At 35.4% G+C, this 17,691-nt stretch overlaps 1 protein-coding gene and 1 pseudogene across 7 annotated transcripts; one reads left to right on the top strand and one right to left on the bottom strand.

Annotated features, from left to right (window-relative positions):
• Positions 1–869: 869 nt before the first annotated feature.
• On the bottom strand, positions 870–3,618 carry LOC103326934 (uncharacterized; annotated as a pseudogene). 4 transcript variants are annotated; one of them, XR_016125147.1, is made up of 3 exons: positions 3,498–3,618; positions 2,955–3,001; positions 870–2,680 (listed from the first exon to the last, which is right to left on the bottom strand). The product of XR_016125147.1 is annotated as an uncharacterized LOC103326934, transcript variant X1 (transcript). The 4 variants fall into 4 exon arrangements; XR_016125148.1 differs by having other exon boundaries at positions 870–2,640; XR_016125150.1 differs by having other exon boundaries at positions 870–2,640; positions 3,208–3,613.
• Positions 3,619–3,811: 193 nt separating this feature from the next.
• Positions 3,812–9,187, top strand: RGLG3 (Copine (Calcium-dependent phospholipid-binding protein) family). Of its 3 annotated transcripts, none has more exons than XM_008229188.2 (12): positions 3,812–3,995; positions 4,735–4,811; positions 5,471–5,555; positions 5,631–5,771; positions 5,858–5,971; positions 6,648–6,745; positions 6,861–6,940; positions 7,025–7,130; positions 8,011–8,138; positions 8,224–8,368; positions 8,467–8,523; positions 8,881–9,187. In XM_008229188.2, exons 2-12 carry the CDS (start codon positions 4,743–4,745, stop codon positions 8,962–8,964), a joined length of 1,107 nt encoding a protein of 368 aa, XP_008227410.2. In that variant the 5' UTR covers positions 3,812–3,995; positions 4,735–4,742; the 3' UTR covers positions 8,965–9,187. The 3 variants fall into 3 exon arrangements, with proteins under 3 accessions (XP_008227410.2, XP_008227408.2, XP_008227411.2); XM_008229186.2 differs by having other exon boundaries at positions 3,856–3,995; positions 4,642–4,811; XM_008229189.2 differs by lacking the exon at positions 3,812–3,995 and adding an exon at positions 4,044–4,132.
• Positions 9,188–17,691: the final 8,504 nt, after the last annotated feature.

Below are 17,691 nucleotides of genomic sequence, written 5' to 3'. Positions count from 1 at the left end.
TAAGGTTTGCCATTTAGCAAAGAGTGGAGGAAAACCAAATTTAGATAGACAAGTAAAGAGATAATCCCAATTGATTCTATCATAACCTTTTTTCATATATAATTTAATTGCCATACGAGACTTATTACAAAAATACTGAGGAAAATATGATAAAATTTTATTTCCATAAGAATATTATAAAAAATGCACTGATTTAGTACAAAAGCAGCCTGATTTTGAGAGGTACAAGAATGCAGAATTGGTCGTAAGGATTTTGGAGATGATTTTATAAGAAAGATTACAAAGACTAACAGGTCGTTAATGAGTAGTTTTTTCGCCTTAGGAAGGAGTGTATATAAGTATGATTAATTTCTTGCAAAGACATATTCGAATGAAGGGCCTTAGGCCATCTCCAACCCAAATGGGGCTAAACCCAAATTTCCCCCCTTAGAAATACAACTATTCATGTATTACCCGGACTCAAATGTGGTTTTGAATCAAAACTATGATCAAGGCTAAAACGTTGGTGGTAATCTTGAACAAAGAGATTTAAGCTCATTTTAAATTTTGGTAAATGTATTTTAACTGTTGCAGTAGCATGAGTTGATAAAGTTGACCCAACAGGGCTATGGAATTGTTCAAGTGTACCAACAGGTTGGGCCACATTTGCATCAGCTTGTAGTTTAGATGGGACTTTGAAACTGATCCTAAGTACTAATAAGTTAGGGTAGATTGTATCAACTGGCATCTTGGAATTAAATATACTAGCATGAAAATCAGTGGAAACAGTAGCATCAGCCAGATGATTAGCATCATACCCCATGAGATATGACAAGTTGTTTTTCTAATTTCTTTCTCAGTTAGCGATAATTTACAGCTACAATAAAATATGATCACGAGAAAAACAAAATTGTGCATTCACCACCCTGTTACTGTAATAAAGGCCAACAAGCAATGGCTCCCAAAGAGGGTTCACTCAACTCTATGTTGCAAAACAGCCACTGTTGTAAGCAGGAAACAGCATATGAAAGATAATTTTAAACATCTAAGTAGAAAGGAAAAACCAGATTCATAAAAACTACTCTGTGATAAACTTCACCAATTATCACCTCTTTTTTTCCTTCATTTACTCCCTCATGCTACTATCATCCTCATCCTCACCATCACGAAGTTCAAGGTCAGCAAGCAACTCTTCAAGTGGGACAGAAGGTGCATCTTCCCCATCAGTCATGGATGCCATCTCTGACGGCTGGTACTCTTCATTATGGTATAATGATATATTCAACCTCATCTCAGGGTTCTCCTCCAGATCCTTCAAGAACTGCTCATACTCAGAGTCCACCTTTTCTTGATCAAGTTTAGCTTTATCATCAACTTCCATGCCAAGGGATTTAAGCTTCCATGGACGAGCCTTCGCGTGCTTCTTCTGTCGCTTTTCTTCGTAGCTCTTCTTTATTAAAATTGCATCAGGAATGACTAGACCCCTGTACTTCTCTAGTTCATCGTCATTACTGTTAGCCCCATATAAGTCATAACCAAGAGCATAATCCCCGGGGTTTAAAAGATGGCCAAGATGTGTTTTTATGTTGAAAATAGTATCATTCTTCCCAAAGTCAGAGACACGAGCAACTTGTGCATCAGCTAAAGCAAACCTTGAGCCACCAACATTAACTTCAGGCGAAATAATCTCAATATCAAGCACTATATACTCCACTAGCTCCCTGCTTGTATGTAGAGATTTAAAGGAATATCTCCAATACTGATCAGTATCAAGGAAACAATGTCTCAGGGTGAAAGGATCAAACAAAGCAATACTGTTGGTCACTTTAGTGCAGATCACAAGAGGACCGAGATTTCCTAAACTGGACCTGACCTTGGGAGGCAGACAAATCAAATCTTCACGGCAAATGGGGCTTATCTCAACTGAGAATGTATGCTTATAATTATAATTATTACTTTTAGAATCATGGGAAACAAGCTGTTTGTCACTGCGACTCCTTACTGGAGCAACTTTACCAACAAATTCCACAAATTTCACACCATGACTCCGGTTTGCAAAAAAGAAGTCGATACCTTGTTCCATCTGCTTTATTTTTATGGCACTAGCAGCAGCACCATGCCTCAGGATCAGCTGCTCCAGATAGAAAAACGTGCGTCGGTGAGAAACATGCTGGCGGAGTTGCACAGATGCAACCCACTGGTCAGGGTTGGCCTGAACCCTTGAACAAGACTCACACATATGCTCCTGTTGAACATACTCTACAACATATGATTGTTCAAGTATTGCTCCATTAAGAACCTCCTTCTGAACTTTCAACTTAACCTTGATCCTCTTGGAGTGAGGTTCAGTCCAAATAAATTCGGCATGAACTAGCCTAACTTTATTCAAATTCTTCAATCTCTTAACACAGAAGGTTAGCAGCTCCTTTGATTCTAATTGGGCTTTGATCCAAGTTCTTGGAGGCTGCAAGTAGCAATCACACTCTGGACAATGAACAATGGTCACATGCTTCTGCAAACCTTCCGTAATATCAACTTCAGAGCGCAAACACTTGACACACATATTGGCAGCATTTGGTGCCATGGGGATACCGCATTTGCAACATAGTACACTGCCAACAGTTTGATGAACTGTAAACATACCTGCCTCTTCAGCCATGGCTGGTGAATGCAACATGACAGCACAAAACTGATTCTCAGCCTGGGTTTCAAACACACAAAATCATATGCACAAGGAGAACGTTAAAAGACCAAGCAGCTGAGATATTTTATAACACAAGGCAAAATGATATCTGCAACATCACGCATCCCCTAAAATCCTCTATCAAGCATTTCAATTTACCTCACAAACCTCCTACAGCTCAAATAGAACAAAAGCCCCAAATTAACAGCAAACAAACCCTAATTCTATAAATTCAAGTTGAAAAACAGAAGAGATAAGAGAGAAGCTGACATTACTAATATGAAATCCTCACCTTGTCTCCAAATTAATGGTCCAAATACAAATTAAAAAGTTGAAAACCTGCACAGACCATAGCCCAAAATTAAAACCTAAAACTTACAATATAAATTAGAAAACTCAAACCTTGAATAATTAAAATTATCATTTGGCATAGGGAGAGTGATGCCCATAAGGATGCCCATCACTAAATTTTCTGGCTAAGATGGTTTCAGTTTAACAAAATTGAAACCCTAAACTTTTTATTTCAAAGGATGCCCATCACTCACAGATTTGTGCCGATCCAAGTCTGGTGCTCGTATCTAAGAGAGAGAGAGAGAGAGAGAGCAAAACAGAGCTATAGAGAAAGAGAATCGAGTGAGAGACGGAGAGCGAAGGCTGAAACGATTGAGAGAGAGAGAGAGAGAGATAGACGGTAAGGATCGAGCAAAATGGGGGTTTAGATTGGGGCTGAGATTTTTGGTATGGGTTTGGATTTGAAACGAAGCCTGGGAAGGAGATTGAGAGACCATGAGAAATAGAGATGAGAGAAACAATTATGGAGAAGAGAGAGAGATACCTGAGAGGAGATGAGTTGTGTTGGTCGCGCTGTCTCGTCGTCACAGAAGGAGGAGAGGAGCGACTTTGGAAAGAGTCGAACTCGAAGAGAGAGGGAAAATAGAAACCCAAAACCCTAACTCGACTTGAAATGTCCGACTGATTTAACCGGTAATTAACTCAACGGTGTGGATAACTCCACATCACCAATTATTCATCCAATGGTCTATAACAGTGGGCGCATCCATACACCAGTCCTACTGTAGAATTTTCCTAGGGGTGTACTTGTGTGCTATGCGTCCAGTAAATAAATATGACTTTTCAACGCGTGTACGCATGTGTAAAGAAATCATAAGAAAAGACCACATGGAGCACGAGAACAAATGAATTAGGCAGGCACAGCAAAGCGAACTCAAAAAAAATGAATTAACACGACTCTCTCTCAGAAGAGAAGACCTTTGTTTGTTTGTATCTCATCTCATCTCATCCCAACTCTTGAGTCTCTCTCTAACAATTAAAGGTTTCTGCTTTCTCCCTTTCCTTATCTTCTTGTATTGTTTTTGTCTGTATTTACTGAAACACAGTTCTGGTTTCATATTTTGTTATTTTCTGCTCTTGGATGGATGTTGGGTTTCTAGTTTTCATTTGGTTGATAAGGTTTGTGGATGATGAATTGGGCTTTTTTAAAGTTCTGGGTATCTTGAGTTTGATGTCATATCAGGAAATTGCCAACCTTTCTTATTAACTAGCATGTATTTCTTGGATTCTGATTTATTCTCAGAAAAACTAAGAATTTTTTCATGACTAATCTATAACCATTTAGTATTTCTCAACTCTTGAAATAAGTAGGGGTGCTTAAATAACTGAGGTTGGATTTGGGATGGAGATGATGTCTAGAAAAACTTGTTCTATAAATCTGAATGCCATAATTTTCTTACTTTGAGCTATTGTTCTATAAACCAGAACTACCCATTCAGTTAGTAATAGCTGGTCAGCTTTGCTTGCATTTAACTACACAAGAAAATAAGTCATACAAAATATCTTTTGTTAAAGAATTTGTCAATTCTAAGAACACTAATTTACAATATGCGTGTGTGTGTGCACACCGGTCAAGTATTAAATTTTCTCCACATACTCTACCTTTTCTGTTTCCTTTTTTGACACAGGGAACATTTACCTCCCAAATATGGGGAATGGGGAATCTACATATACTGATGGTTCTCATGATGATTCTCTTCATGAACTACCTTCCCATGCAGGGACTTCAATGGATTCTAGTCATCAACCAAAGCAACAATCCGCATACATAGCCGACAATTTTAACTCTTTGGATCAGGTTTTAAGCACTGGAATTAAATTTGTTATTTATTGATATATTAGAAGATTTGCCTACAAAGAATTATTTTTTCTCCATGCTACATATCAGCATAACTTTGTTTAATGCATTAAGTCCCTGTTGAGTACTTGAACAGCACAAACCATTAAAAGATGGCATGGCAATATATAGGCAATCAACTCAAGACTGATTCTCATTCATTGTTCATTTTGACATCAAACCATGTTGAGATGTTCATATTGAGTAATTATATTATTCTACTTCCCAGTCAACGAATTAAGTTTTCAGCACCATAAGGTCTTTTCAAAATTTTCTGTTTCGAAATATTCAGTGGTTACTTTTCACTTTTATCAAACCAGTCTAAGCTTAGTTTGCACTTTTCACTATATTAAGAAGAATGATAGAACATTTATCACATTGGCATTTATACAAAAACTAAAAAAATATACATGTTATTAAATTGACAAAAGATGTATGGCCATACATTTCAACCACCTTTTACAAGTGTCATGAAGGTCACATATCTGTAGACAAGATCTATTTATGTTTTCTATCCCTTGATAAGCTTGCTGGGTTTTAGGTGTATGTGGTAATAAGCATTTTCACTATCTGACATGAATGGAGAATGCTTGTAACCAGAACCATCACTATATTGCCAGGTTATTTCATCATTGAGAGAAGCTGGCCTTGAATCATCAAATTTAATACTTGGTATCGACTTCACAAAGAGCAATGAATGGACAGGTGATTTTCCTTTGTCAATAAGCATTTCTACATGAGTTATAAATGGAGATAAAATTTGCATTTCAATGGTTGTAGGAAGATATTCATTCCATAGGAAAAGCCTTCATGCAGTTGGTAGCACGCCTAATCCTTACGAGCAAGCAATCTCTATAATTGGCCGTACTTTGTCTCCTTTCGATGAAGATAATATAATACCTTGTTTTGGATTTGGCGATGGTTAGTGTCTACGGATGACTTTACTTTTGGTCGAATAATTGGTGATTTTTCAGCAACAATTGTTCTGATTATATCTTCTTTTGTAGCATCAACACATGATCAATGCGTGTTCAGTTTTTATCCTGAGGGCCGATATTGTCACGGTTTCGAGGAAGCTCTTGCACGATATAGGGAGATTGTTCCGTTATTAAAGTTATCAGGTTCTTCAAAAATTTCATTCTTGGTTATGCAAAGTCCCTTCCATCTGATTTGCATACTTACCTGCATATGTAGGATGCCCTTGGCTACATTTCTTTTCTTTTATTGCCTTTTACAAGTGTCATGAAGGTCACATATCTGTAAACAAGATATATTTATGTTTTCCATCCTAAATATTGAAATGGTTCCGTTATAAAAGGTGTCAGGTTCTTTAAAAATTTCCTTCTTGTTTATGCAACTTCCTTCTGCAAGTCACATCCGCCTAAAGTGCATATGTACATACCTAGGACGTCCTTGGCTTCATTTCTATTCCTTTATTGACATTTTTTTTTCGAGTCAGTCAATCACATGGTTTTTTTTTTTTTTTTCTCTATTTTTTAACAGCAGTAGATGAGGTGGGTATTTTGTAAGTTTACTGATTATATTAGCCTCTTGCACTGTTTCTCAGTTCTTCATGTCATTTGAGTTTTGAGTTTGTTAAATAATGCTGTCTATGTTGTCATATAGCTTTTTAAAAAATCCTTCTTGCAACAGCTTAAGTTCATATATGTGATCATGATTGTTTGTTTAACCATTGCTATAACTTGTTGTCATTGTAGGCTCAGATAGACCCTGATTTCTGTTAGTCCAACATGGTGCATACATTTGATATGATAATCTTTGTTTCCTTATTCACAGGTCCTACCTCATTTGCCCCAATAATTGATGCGGCAATTGACATTGTTGAAAAAAGCAATGGGCAATACCACGTTCTTGTCATTATTGCAGACGGACAGGTTGGTGAAGCATGTTCTTATGCATTTCTTTTTCCTTCTTTATCATAGGTTTCTTTTTGTTTCCTATTGTTCTATATTCTTCTTATGGTCTGGGAATGCTTCTATTTTCACATAGGTTACCAGGAGCCCTGATACTCCTCCTGGAAGATTCAGTCAGCAAGAACAAGCAACTGTAAATTCCATTGTTGCTGCTAGGTAAAGCAATGCATTCTGCAGCTTGAGTAGTAGGTCTGTTTTTGTTCTAGTGTCCTGAGTCCTGACCATCAGAATCCTTAACAGTCAATATCCTCTCTCAATTATCTTGGTTGGAGTTGGAGATGGACCATGGGATGCAATGCAGAAATTTGACGATAACATTCCTCAGCGCTCATTTGACAACTTCCAGGTATTTAATGATGTGCCACACCAAAATTGGATTTTATCATAGGTTAGTTTTTATCTATGTTGGACATTACAGTGCCTTCTGTATATGTTTTGATTTTGTTGATATAATTTAAAAGGAATTCTGTCTGCAACTAATGAAACATCAGTTTCGTGCGTTTTTTATTCGTGTTGCTCTGTGAAGCTCATATACAACTATGAAGTAAGCCGTGACACAAGGACATATCAATGTGGCTAGTCTTGAAAACTAGGATAATAATCATAGGATATGGTGGGGGTAAATTAATAAATATCAAGTCAGATATATTTGATTTTGTTTTTGTCATAAGGTATTTGGTTCATATATCCAAGAAACGCTTGTACCAGACTGAATTGCCTTGGATTTATTTTCTCGGTTTAGTCTGAATATCGATTGTCTTTTTGGTCATTTACTTGCATAAAATTGAAGACTTAAAGACTGAGTTGAAGTTGACAATTAAAGTTTTTACTTCTACTATGATCCCTTTCTTTTCTTGTGTCTTTATGGAGATAAAAATAAAAATTTCCAGCTTGGGTCCTAAAAGGAATTAGAGAATTACGGAAGTAAAGTTCTGATTGTATCTCAGTAGTATCTGAAACCCAAGGTGATGCATTCACTGCTCTCAAAATGACTGCATTGAAATACATCTCCAAGTAAACCTTCTGACTGTATCCGTAATTCTGATTGAAATACATACTCAGATAGCTGGGGTATGTTTGGGGGATATTCATGGAATTGAAAATAGAGAATATTGATGGCATATCTTGCAAACATTCTTAGTACTAATTTTCAAGTACATGAGATTGGTTGAGTGGTTTCAATTGGAGAGCAGATGCAAACCTTCTTACACGTTTTCCTCCTACAGTTTGTCAACTTCACCAAAATCATGTCAGAGAACACAGATATATCAAAGAAGGAAGCCGCCTTTGCACTTGCTGCCCTCATGGAAATTCCATATCAGTACAGAGCCACCCAAAGTCTTCATTTTGTCAAGTAAGGACGGGACTTGAAGTTTCTAGGAAATGCATAGTTTTGATTCAGGGATTTCCAAATATTTGACTCTTTTCTACTTATGCAGTCATGAACCAGTAGGTGGTCCTCGTACAAGGCCACTTCCACCTCCACGTGAAGTGATTACTCATGATAATGCAGTTAAATCAATCCCACAAATTACAAACGTGCAGAAAGTTGAGCCAACAGCTCCTGTGGCTCCTGTGGAACCAGTATTTCTTTCTGCCCTCTCCCTTTTATCTACTACTATTTCTAGATGAAAATTTTGTTCATGCGAACTTATTGTTTTAAAATTTGTTTCATGTTTAAGGTCTGTCCCATTTGCCTGACAAATCCAAAGGATATGGCTTTCGGATGTGGTCATACAGTAAGTGCAGCTATGAAAGTAAATTTTTGTCTTTTGAATGAGTGATGTCTGCGTTTCGGCCTCGTTAGGAGGGAAGAGATTATTTTGAATTAAATGATGGCTTAAGTTGTCCTTGAGTTTTTGGTGTCGATCCTTTTTTTTCTTATTTTGCCGAGCCATCTTAAATCTTTTGATAGAGTTACAGTGGAGAACGGAAGGATCTTTTGTGCTTTTGGCATGTATTTACCAAATGAATCCTATTGTCAAGCACCTTACTCCGTGGAATTTAGTGATGTATAGTTTTCATTTATTTAAGTGGAAATTGCTTCACATGTATGGCTACCATATTTACTTACTGTGTGCTTTTTCTTGGTTAAGACATGCAAAGATTGTGGGCTGAGTCTTCATTCATGCCCTTTGTGTCGAGAACCCATATCAACACGCCTGAGACTATATACTTGAGTTGGGGATTGCTTTGTTGTGTGAAAAGCGTCAGCGTTTATTAAGGTGCTAATGAAAGTTTCACCTCGAATATATCATTGTATATTATTCACAATTTCACTCTCATGGCAAAGTCTACTGATTTCTTGCCCAGGTTGGTGCCGTTCTGTAAAATATGTATTTATGTATAACACATTTTGAGTATGCTTACTGCAATAAGAAGAAAAAAGTATGTTATTTGTAAGTAGCATTTGTTTACCGCTGATTTCATTTGTTTTATAGCAACTCCTTATGTTTTCTGTTGTTCTTGTAATGCTATGATCGTTGCACAAGCTTCAAATACTTTATAGTTTTATTTATTTTAAATTTTAAATTATAATTTGCTTCAAATACAAAATTGCTCTTACGAGAACCAAAGATGGGTTACTCTGGTTGTTTTCTATGCATATATTATATATATATATATATATTATATATCATTTGTTTGGCTGTGTTGGAGGTGCTGACTGGAAAGAATCCGACAATGGGTGTGGATGGAATTGATGGCCAGTAGAGAAGGTGATTAATTGGAAGTTAATTATGATGCGAAGGAACTACTAGTAATTCAGACTATGGTACAAAAAATTGATGAAAATACAGCAATTTTCATGCATAAATAGACCATAAAATTGAATATCAATGGTTATGATAATCATTTATTGCTAGTGGAGGTTGAGACGGAAAGAAGGCAAGTGAACCGGTTTTTGTACTTTACCTACCCTCTCACGCCATCTCTCTCTTCCTCACATGGCTCCCGTTAGAGAAAACTCTGACCTTCTCTATTATTTTCATATATTTCTCAAGACCATCTAACTGACTTAGGTATCATACGGTCTTTGGCCAACACCCCTATGTGTAGTCTATTTACTCCAGTCTTTTTTGCTGGAATCAAGGGAGAGGAGAGAGGAGGAAGGCCAAAGGGTGAAGAATTAGCCCGCAAATATTCCTCGTGCGGAAATTTACTCGAACACCTTGTATTATACAAATGTAAAACCTAATGTTGATATGTACCTATACTTGCCTCAACCTAGAGGTGGTGTATTTGGAAAGAGCTTGTATGTATAACATGCATAAATTGCAAAGTGAAATATGAAGGTGAAGCTTTATCATTTATTCTTGCAATTATGAGTGCTATTGTTTGTTGACTATCAATTATTTTATTTTGGTAAATAATTTTTTAACTATTTAATTTACTTGGGATGAACGAAAAGCCATTTATGATGAGTAGGTGTGCGCAAGATCCAATTCAATCCACCCAAACGGACTGATTCAATCCAATTTTATCCAATTTCAATTAGTTTCTATGATTTGACGGATTGGATTAGATCTGTAATTTTCAAAATTGACATAATTGGATCAGATGATGGATTTGCTCATAAGAATCCGATCCAATCTAGTTAGTTTTGTGCTTATTTTGCTCTTATAGATATTTGTAGTTGAAAAGGTTATGAATACTTTAAGTCCTTTAATGAGTTATGTTTAATGTATTATATAATCAAAACAATTTTCTCTAGTATTACATTTATATTTTTCATTTACATATATTAATATGTTTGGTTATATTAAATCTAAGGATAAATTTTTAATATTTCATTAGTCTTTTTTCATGATAAAAACCGTTCATCCCAATCCAATCCGATCCAATTAATATTTTGGATCGGATTGGATTTAAACATTTAATATGATTGGATTGGATTGAAAAAATCACAATCCAATCTATATTGGATCAGATGTGGATTGACTAAATTTTATGAATAATGCTACTCTTACCACATTTGCATACCACATTCTCATACCACCTTATGTGGCAAATAAGGTGGAAAACACATCAATTAAAATTAATTTAGCGTTTTCTTATCTTTTATGATTTATTGACACTTTTTAATTGATGTGATTGTCCACTTCATCTACCACATAAGGTGGTATAAAAATGTGGGATATAAATGTGGGAAGTGTAGCATTACTGAAATTTTATTGGTTTCAAATCGACGTACACCCCTAATGATGAGAGTTCACCTACAATTTTCTTTAAATGTGGTTTATTTAATGGAGAAACATTATCAAAAGATATGTAATGATAATATGAAAACTAATATGAAGTTTGAAATCAAGGCTATGGGACATAATATTGAGGGCAATGGGTTGAATGAAGGTAGGGCTCGTCAATGGGCCGGGCCGGGCTGCCCAAATTTAACGGGCTTGGACGGGCGGACTTTAAAGAGGAGAGAGAAAATATCGGGCCGGGCGGGCCGGATTTTTAGAAAATTAAACCCAAGCCCGACCCATAGGTCGGGCTTGAGAAAGCCCATTGGGCCTGGGCTAAGCCCAACGGGCCGGGCCAAACGGGCCTACTTCATTCGAAAAAAATCATAAACTTAATCATAAGGGCATTTTAGTCTAAATTTGAGATTAAACTCACTTAATTCCAATATTTTCACATCAAACCAAATTCATAAAATACTCAATAAAGTCACACAACTTAATAAGATTTTCCACAAAAATAATAAAACAAAGTATTATTTTGAGGTTATTACATAATTAGACCATAATACGTTTTAAGAAATAATTTAAAAAAATAATAAGTATCAAAAAGATATTTTTTTTAAAGGATGGTATAAATAAATATGTAAATGTTTGGTGATGTGTTCAAGAAAAACATGATTATATTTGGTGGTAGTAGTACGATCATGTTTCGTGATATGATTATGTTTAGTGATATGATATATTGTTCATCTTATTTATATATATATATATAATTGTTGTATTAATAATTGACACAAATTAATGTGCTAATTATCCAATTATAAACTAGGAATGAGTAAAGAAAAGTAAATGAAATGAAACAAATTATATATGTGATTTAAGTGATATAATCCTAATCCTAAACTCTTATTTATACATAATTATATATCTATGCGGGCCTAACGGGCGGGTTTTGTGGGTGGGCCGGGCCGCTTTCTTGGCTTAATCGGGCCGGGCCTATGGGCGGCCAGACACCCAAGCCTGGCAGTAGTAAGGGCGGGCCATCTCAAAGCCCATAACGGGCCGGGCTTTTTCCAATGGGCAAGGCGGGCCCCATCGCCCATGAGCCCGCGGGCCAAATGATGAGGCCTAAATGAAGGTGTCCTCCTATGATGAAAAGCATTCACATCGCTATTATGTTCATGTTCGGGTAACTGGGTTCCTAGTTAGACAAAAAGTAACTTGTTATAATGTGTGATACGGGCAAACCCCAACTTAGCTCGGGCCAAGCCCATTCCGACCGATAGTAGCTTCGATGCCACGAAATTGCACAACATGACTCTAAAATTTTGGAATTGATGCGAGCAATGGCCTCATTGCTAAACATTGGAAGAAGTCAAACAACATAAGTTTTTGCATAAAATAAAAGCTCTGGTAGTGGATTGAGTTTGTACGATCTGCTTCGTATTCCTATGTGGATGGCTATGATCGTTCCACGTGTCCCATTTAAATAAAATTTCTATATTCAAGAACTTAAAAAAAATTCACTTAAACTACTTACAGGCTGTCAAAAATTCCTAGAAAATTGCTAGGTATGGACTCGTGTTTACCTCTACTGTTTGTTTTCTCACCCCAATTTCTCCAAATAATCTTTCCAAATATTTTTGCTGACACCTGCAGTAAATTAAAATAGGCACCTATATATAATTGAGGTTAATTTCCAGAAATTTACATTTTTCACTAGTTGAGCCTAAGATTTTCTTTTTGGGAAATTAGTGGCTTTACCCCTGGCTCACCTAATTTATTCACTAATATCCTTATTTTGAAACCCAATCACAAATGCCCCTTATAAAAACTTCTTATTGACAACCTATTACCCATATTTCACTTTTGTTTAGTCGTTCTGAGCTCTCTTAAATCCTCTTTCACAATTTCTCGATCTCACTCACTCAGCCCTCCCCTCCTCTCTTCTCTCTTTCTTGCTCACACCCACATCGACAACACATCACTGTCACCTCCTCAGAAACCTAACCCACATCGGTGACGATGACGACGACCATTCCACCTCCATCTCTCACTCTCTGTCACCTCTTTTGACCTCCATGTCTAGAGATGGCATCTCAGGTAGACAACTTGGCTTTTCTCCTACACATTTGGGTTTCCTTCTCCTTGTTTCAATTTCATATGTGGGTTTGGATTTTTGGTGCTTGATGTGAGTTCAAGTCCTTCCAAGTCAAATTTGGGTGAGATTGTACATAAATTTGTTGAAACATAATTGTGGGTTTAATTTAAAATTTTACTCTCTTTGTTTACATAGAAAATGTTATTTTAGTGGGATTATACTGTTATAAAAAATAATAGTTTTCCTCTTCCGTAAAGCCAAATACAAAACATTTATATTATAAATAACATATAAATAAATAAATTGGAAAGTTTTGAAGGTATAATGAAATTGAAGAAAACAAAATAATAGGTAAATAAAAGGAAAATAAATAATAAATAAGAAGGTGAGTTTGGTACGGTGAAGCACGTCAAAGACGCTGTCCTAAAGCCTTTGTAGACTTCTACGTGCAGTCTTGACGGTCTACAAGACTCAAAATACGACCCCTTGTACACAAACTCAAGATCCGCTATGAGCACGTTCATAGACAGATATAGGTATCCAAGTCACATAACCATTGGCCAAAATAATAATAATAATATGAAGTAGAGAATATATTTAAAAGTAGAAAAAGAGAGAATTAGAATGTGTATGTGATATTCTGATAGTGTATTGTGTTTGTTGTGTGTATCTCAAATGTGAAGGAGGAGTGGCCTTTTATAGGCATCTGAAATATGTAACCTTCACCAACCATAAAAGTTCACCAACCAAAAAATTAAGGCATTCACCAACCTAGAAATAAAGCCTGAATATTAAATATTTATAACCCCCACAATAAATAAAATAAAAAGGCCAAAATAATTAAATAAATAAAACGGTTAAATTTTTAAAACCTTTTAAAATTCCAACATATACAAGAACTTTTTGAACCAAATTTTGAGATTGTGCAACAAATATTTCTCAGTTTGTCTTAAGGAATATTATGCTTGAAGCTTGTTCAATCTACAATGATTTTGAAGATTTTCTTTTGCTTATTGAATTTAATTACTGAGTTAGATTTTTATTCTGACAAAAAACAATTGAAGAAACACAGTTATTTGGTTCAATGATCTAAATTTGTTTGTTCTGTTTTGGGATGTGATTTTTTGAATGAACTACATAAATTGATTATGTCTTGAGGTGGATGATATCTCCAAAAGTGACTGTGGAGTTTATAAGTTTTATGAGAATGCCAATATTTTAACAGAAGTTTGATATTGTAAAGTTGGCATATGTTGGATCTTGATTTTCTCTATTTTTCGTAATTCAAATCTTGGATCTGTTTTTGGTGCAGTCTATAGTTTAGGAAACATCCGCCTCTTGATTCCTAGCATCCTATCAAACGACTTGTTAGTCCATTGACTATCAACCTTGCAATGAAGCAACTCCACAACAGCAGTCAAAACAGTGAAATTAGTGCATCTGTCGTAAAGAGGTCGTTGAGCCTCACGAAGCAACCTCTCATAATTATCGACATTAGCTCAATGATTGGTTGCTGCAACACCCATTATACTATCCTCATTGCCCATTATATAATTTTCCTCCTCCATCGGTTCTTTGTCACCATCCATTCTATGAAAAACATCATCAAACATATTAGACAAGTTGCTATTCACTTCATTAGTACGCACCTGAACTGGGGGAATCAAACCACGACCAGTCATATATTCTCCATGATACACCCATATATCATAAGTCACTGACATCCCAAACTTCAACAGATGAACATAAACCACCTCCAAAGAGTGCCAAAATAAAATTTGGCAATTCTTGCATGGACATAATGTCTCATTCATGCTATTGACAGGGTGTCTTGCAACGTCAATGAATGAATCAACCCCATCTGAATACTCCTCAGTACGTCGATTGCAATTACGAATCCACTGCCTATCCATATTGGGCTCTTCAAACCAGATGAGTTCTTCTCTTTTGTGGCCGGTGGTGAGCAGCTCTAACACTATGCTTTCAATTTCAGAAAAAAATAAGACATTCTCTAAATAGACAATATATATACATAACTATGATATAATATCACAAAAAGATTCTTTTTAACCAAAAAGAAATGAACAAGTTATATTCAACCAACAAATTAATAAAGCCTTATCAGTTTTAAAACTTCCAACCACATAAGATAACATGTGGTTTCCAGATTTTGATAAACACAAAATTCAACCAATGAATTAAAGTTTTTTGAAAAATCCTAATCCAAAGACAACAAAAAGAAAAAAATAAAAAAAATAAATATATATATATATATATATAAAAGGAAATGAAAAAATATCATATTCTATTTGTACTGTATCTGAGATGCATTTTGGCTATTCCCAACCCTTACCAAATGCCCAACCTCAACAACTGAAGAATTTATAGTGAAACCCAACAAATTACATATTTTAGCAGACCAATTCTTCCAGAAAGACATAAACGTATAAAAAGAACAAGGCTTCTCAATCATATTAATGATAAAATTTTATCAAAATCAACCAAGCAGTTATATTAAAAATAAATAAAAATTAAAAAAGCTGAACAAGTTTTATGCAGATAACATATTTAGTAAAGCCTTATAAATAAGGAGCATACCCACAATATTTGTAAATAAGTTAACCACATATTAGCGCAATGACAAATATACATTATCCAACAAATTCTTTGAAGAACCTGCAAAGAAGAAGAGACAAAAAAAAAAAAGAAAAAAAAAGGAAATGAAACTCTGAAAAACAGAGTGAAACTAGAAAATGAAAGGTTTTTACCCAAAGAAGTAGGAAAATTTACAGATTACATACGTTATCCAAAATTTTTTTTTTGTAAAGAAACAAAGACAAAAAAAAAAGGGGGTAAATGAAACCCATGAAAAAAACCAAGTGAAAACTAGAAAAAAAAAAAAACAGAGTAAAGAAAGCTTTTTTTTTTTTTTAAAATACCCAAAATGAGAGAGACAACGGTTTAATGGTGTGGTTGGGATTACCAATTCTAGATGATGGCCATGGTGCTGGAAAAATAAAGAATGAATGGGTCTTTGGTGTCTCTTTGCGCTACAAGAGAGAATGAGAAGTTGGGATTAGAAAAGAAATGAAAAACTAAAAATTAAACAAAAAACTGAGAAATTAGACCATATCTTCCAGCTAACCTTTGTGGGTGGGGTGAGCTTTGGTTTTCTATGATTGAGATGTCAGACTGCGCAAGGACTTTAAAAAGTTGTTGCCTATTGTTGTTATAGGCAAGTAGATTTTAGTCGTTGCCTAATGTTTCGTTGTCGAATCCATGTTTTCTTGTAGTGTTAGTTTGCACCATTGCAATTTATGAGTTCAAGCTTGACATGTGACTTTCATGTTGTAACTCATGTGTTGGATCACGTTTAATGTACTTGTTCTTTTACAAACACCTACACACATATCGATGTGTTTCCACACTTAATGACTTGAGACCTTTCTATTCCCTACATATAGAGACGATACTGTGTGTACTGGTCTTTATGGAATATTGACGCCCAATCAATATGACCAGGAACATATTCATGATTTAGGGATGATCAGAAGTCTCCATGTATGCAATCTCATTACATAGCTCTCATATCCACTTGTGTATTCCTTGGACTATGGTTGTTCTATATATTGAAAGATAATATAGGATGATTTAATATATAAAACAATCTTTCTTGCCAATTGATAACATAATATGTCTTTTATCAAAGATATCCTTAACTCTAACTATTACATAATTAGTTAGCTTTAAGGGTATATTTCTAACATTGCCAACACACACAATGCAATATCACACAGTTTACAGAATAGGCATCCATTCTTCAAGTAATTCAAAGCAGAACCACCGGCAATGCTCTTAAGTCAAATAATACATTAAACAATGCAAATAATGAACCCAAACAAATTTATAAATGCCCACTGCAATCAATATAAGATATCTTCCCAATTTTCATCGTACAATCTTTATCATCCAAACACAATCGCAAGTAGTTTAAAGACACGGGCCCAAATCGTACATTAATCCAAAACGGGTTTCATACCTGTCTTAAGCACAGAAATATTTTAACAACCCCTACTTAGTCAAATTGGAATATGAACAATCATTTAATCACACATCGGTTTCAATCGACTTTCAGGACTACTGACAAATTCAAAACCAAACTCATCAAAAACAAAAAAAGTAAGACTATATCCAAGTGACCAAATTAAAGTTCCATAAATTAAATTTAGTCCGCGGCTCCACCTAGGTAAAACCCTGGGCTACCTACATACCCCTTTGTGAGGGATTAAGCCACACGTAGTTCTTTTATTAACAATCACGATTCAGATAACATACAATCATTTTCAGTAATACTAATAAGTTAATTCTAGAATCATCTTTTCCCTTTAATTAAAATCACAGTATACTAAACACAATTCTTTTAAACATTAATATTTTACCCGATATAGTATAATATTCCTTTTGCCTCTACCCGTTACTTTACTACACTCCGGAGAGTCCAACGCCACGCGTAGTAAAGTAACAGAACTCAGTGAACCGATCCTTTACCACACACTGGAACATCCAACGCCACGTGGTAAAGTAACCAGTATTCAAGTGAGCACACACAGTGAAAAATCCAATGC

This window comes from Prunus mume, linkage group LG3 (genome assembly GCF_029339155.1).
Source record: "Prunus mume cultivar Tortuosa linkage group LG3, ASM2933915v1, whole genome shotgun sequence".
Classification (NCBI taxonomy): Eukaryota; Viridiplantae; Streptophyta; class Magnoliopsida; order Rosales; family Rosaceae; genus Prunus; species Prunus mume.
This window is presented reverse-complemented; position numbering and strand designations above follow the sequence as displayed.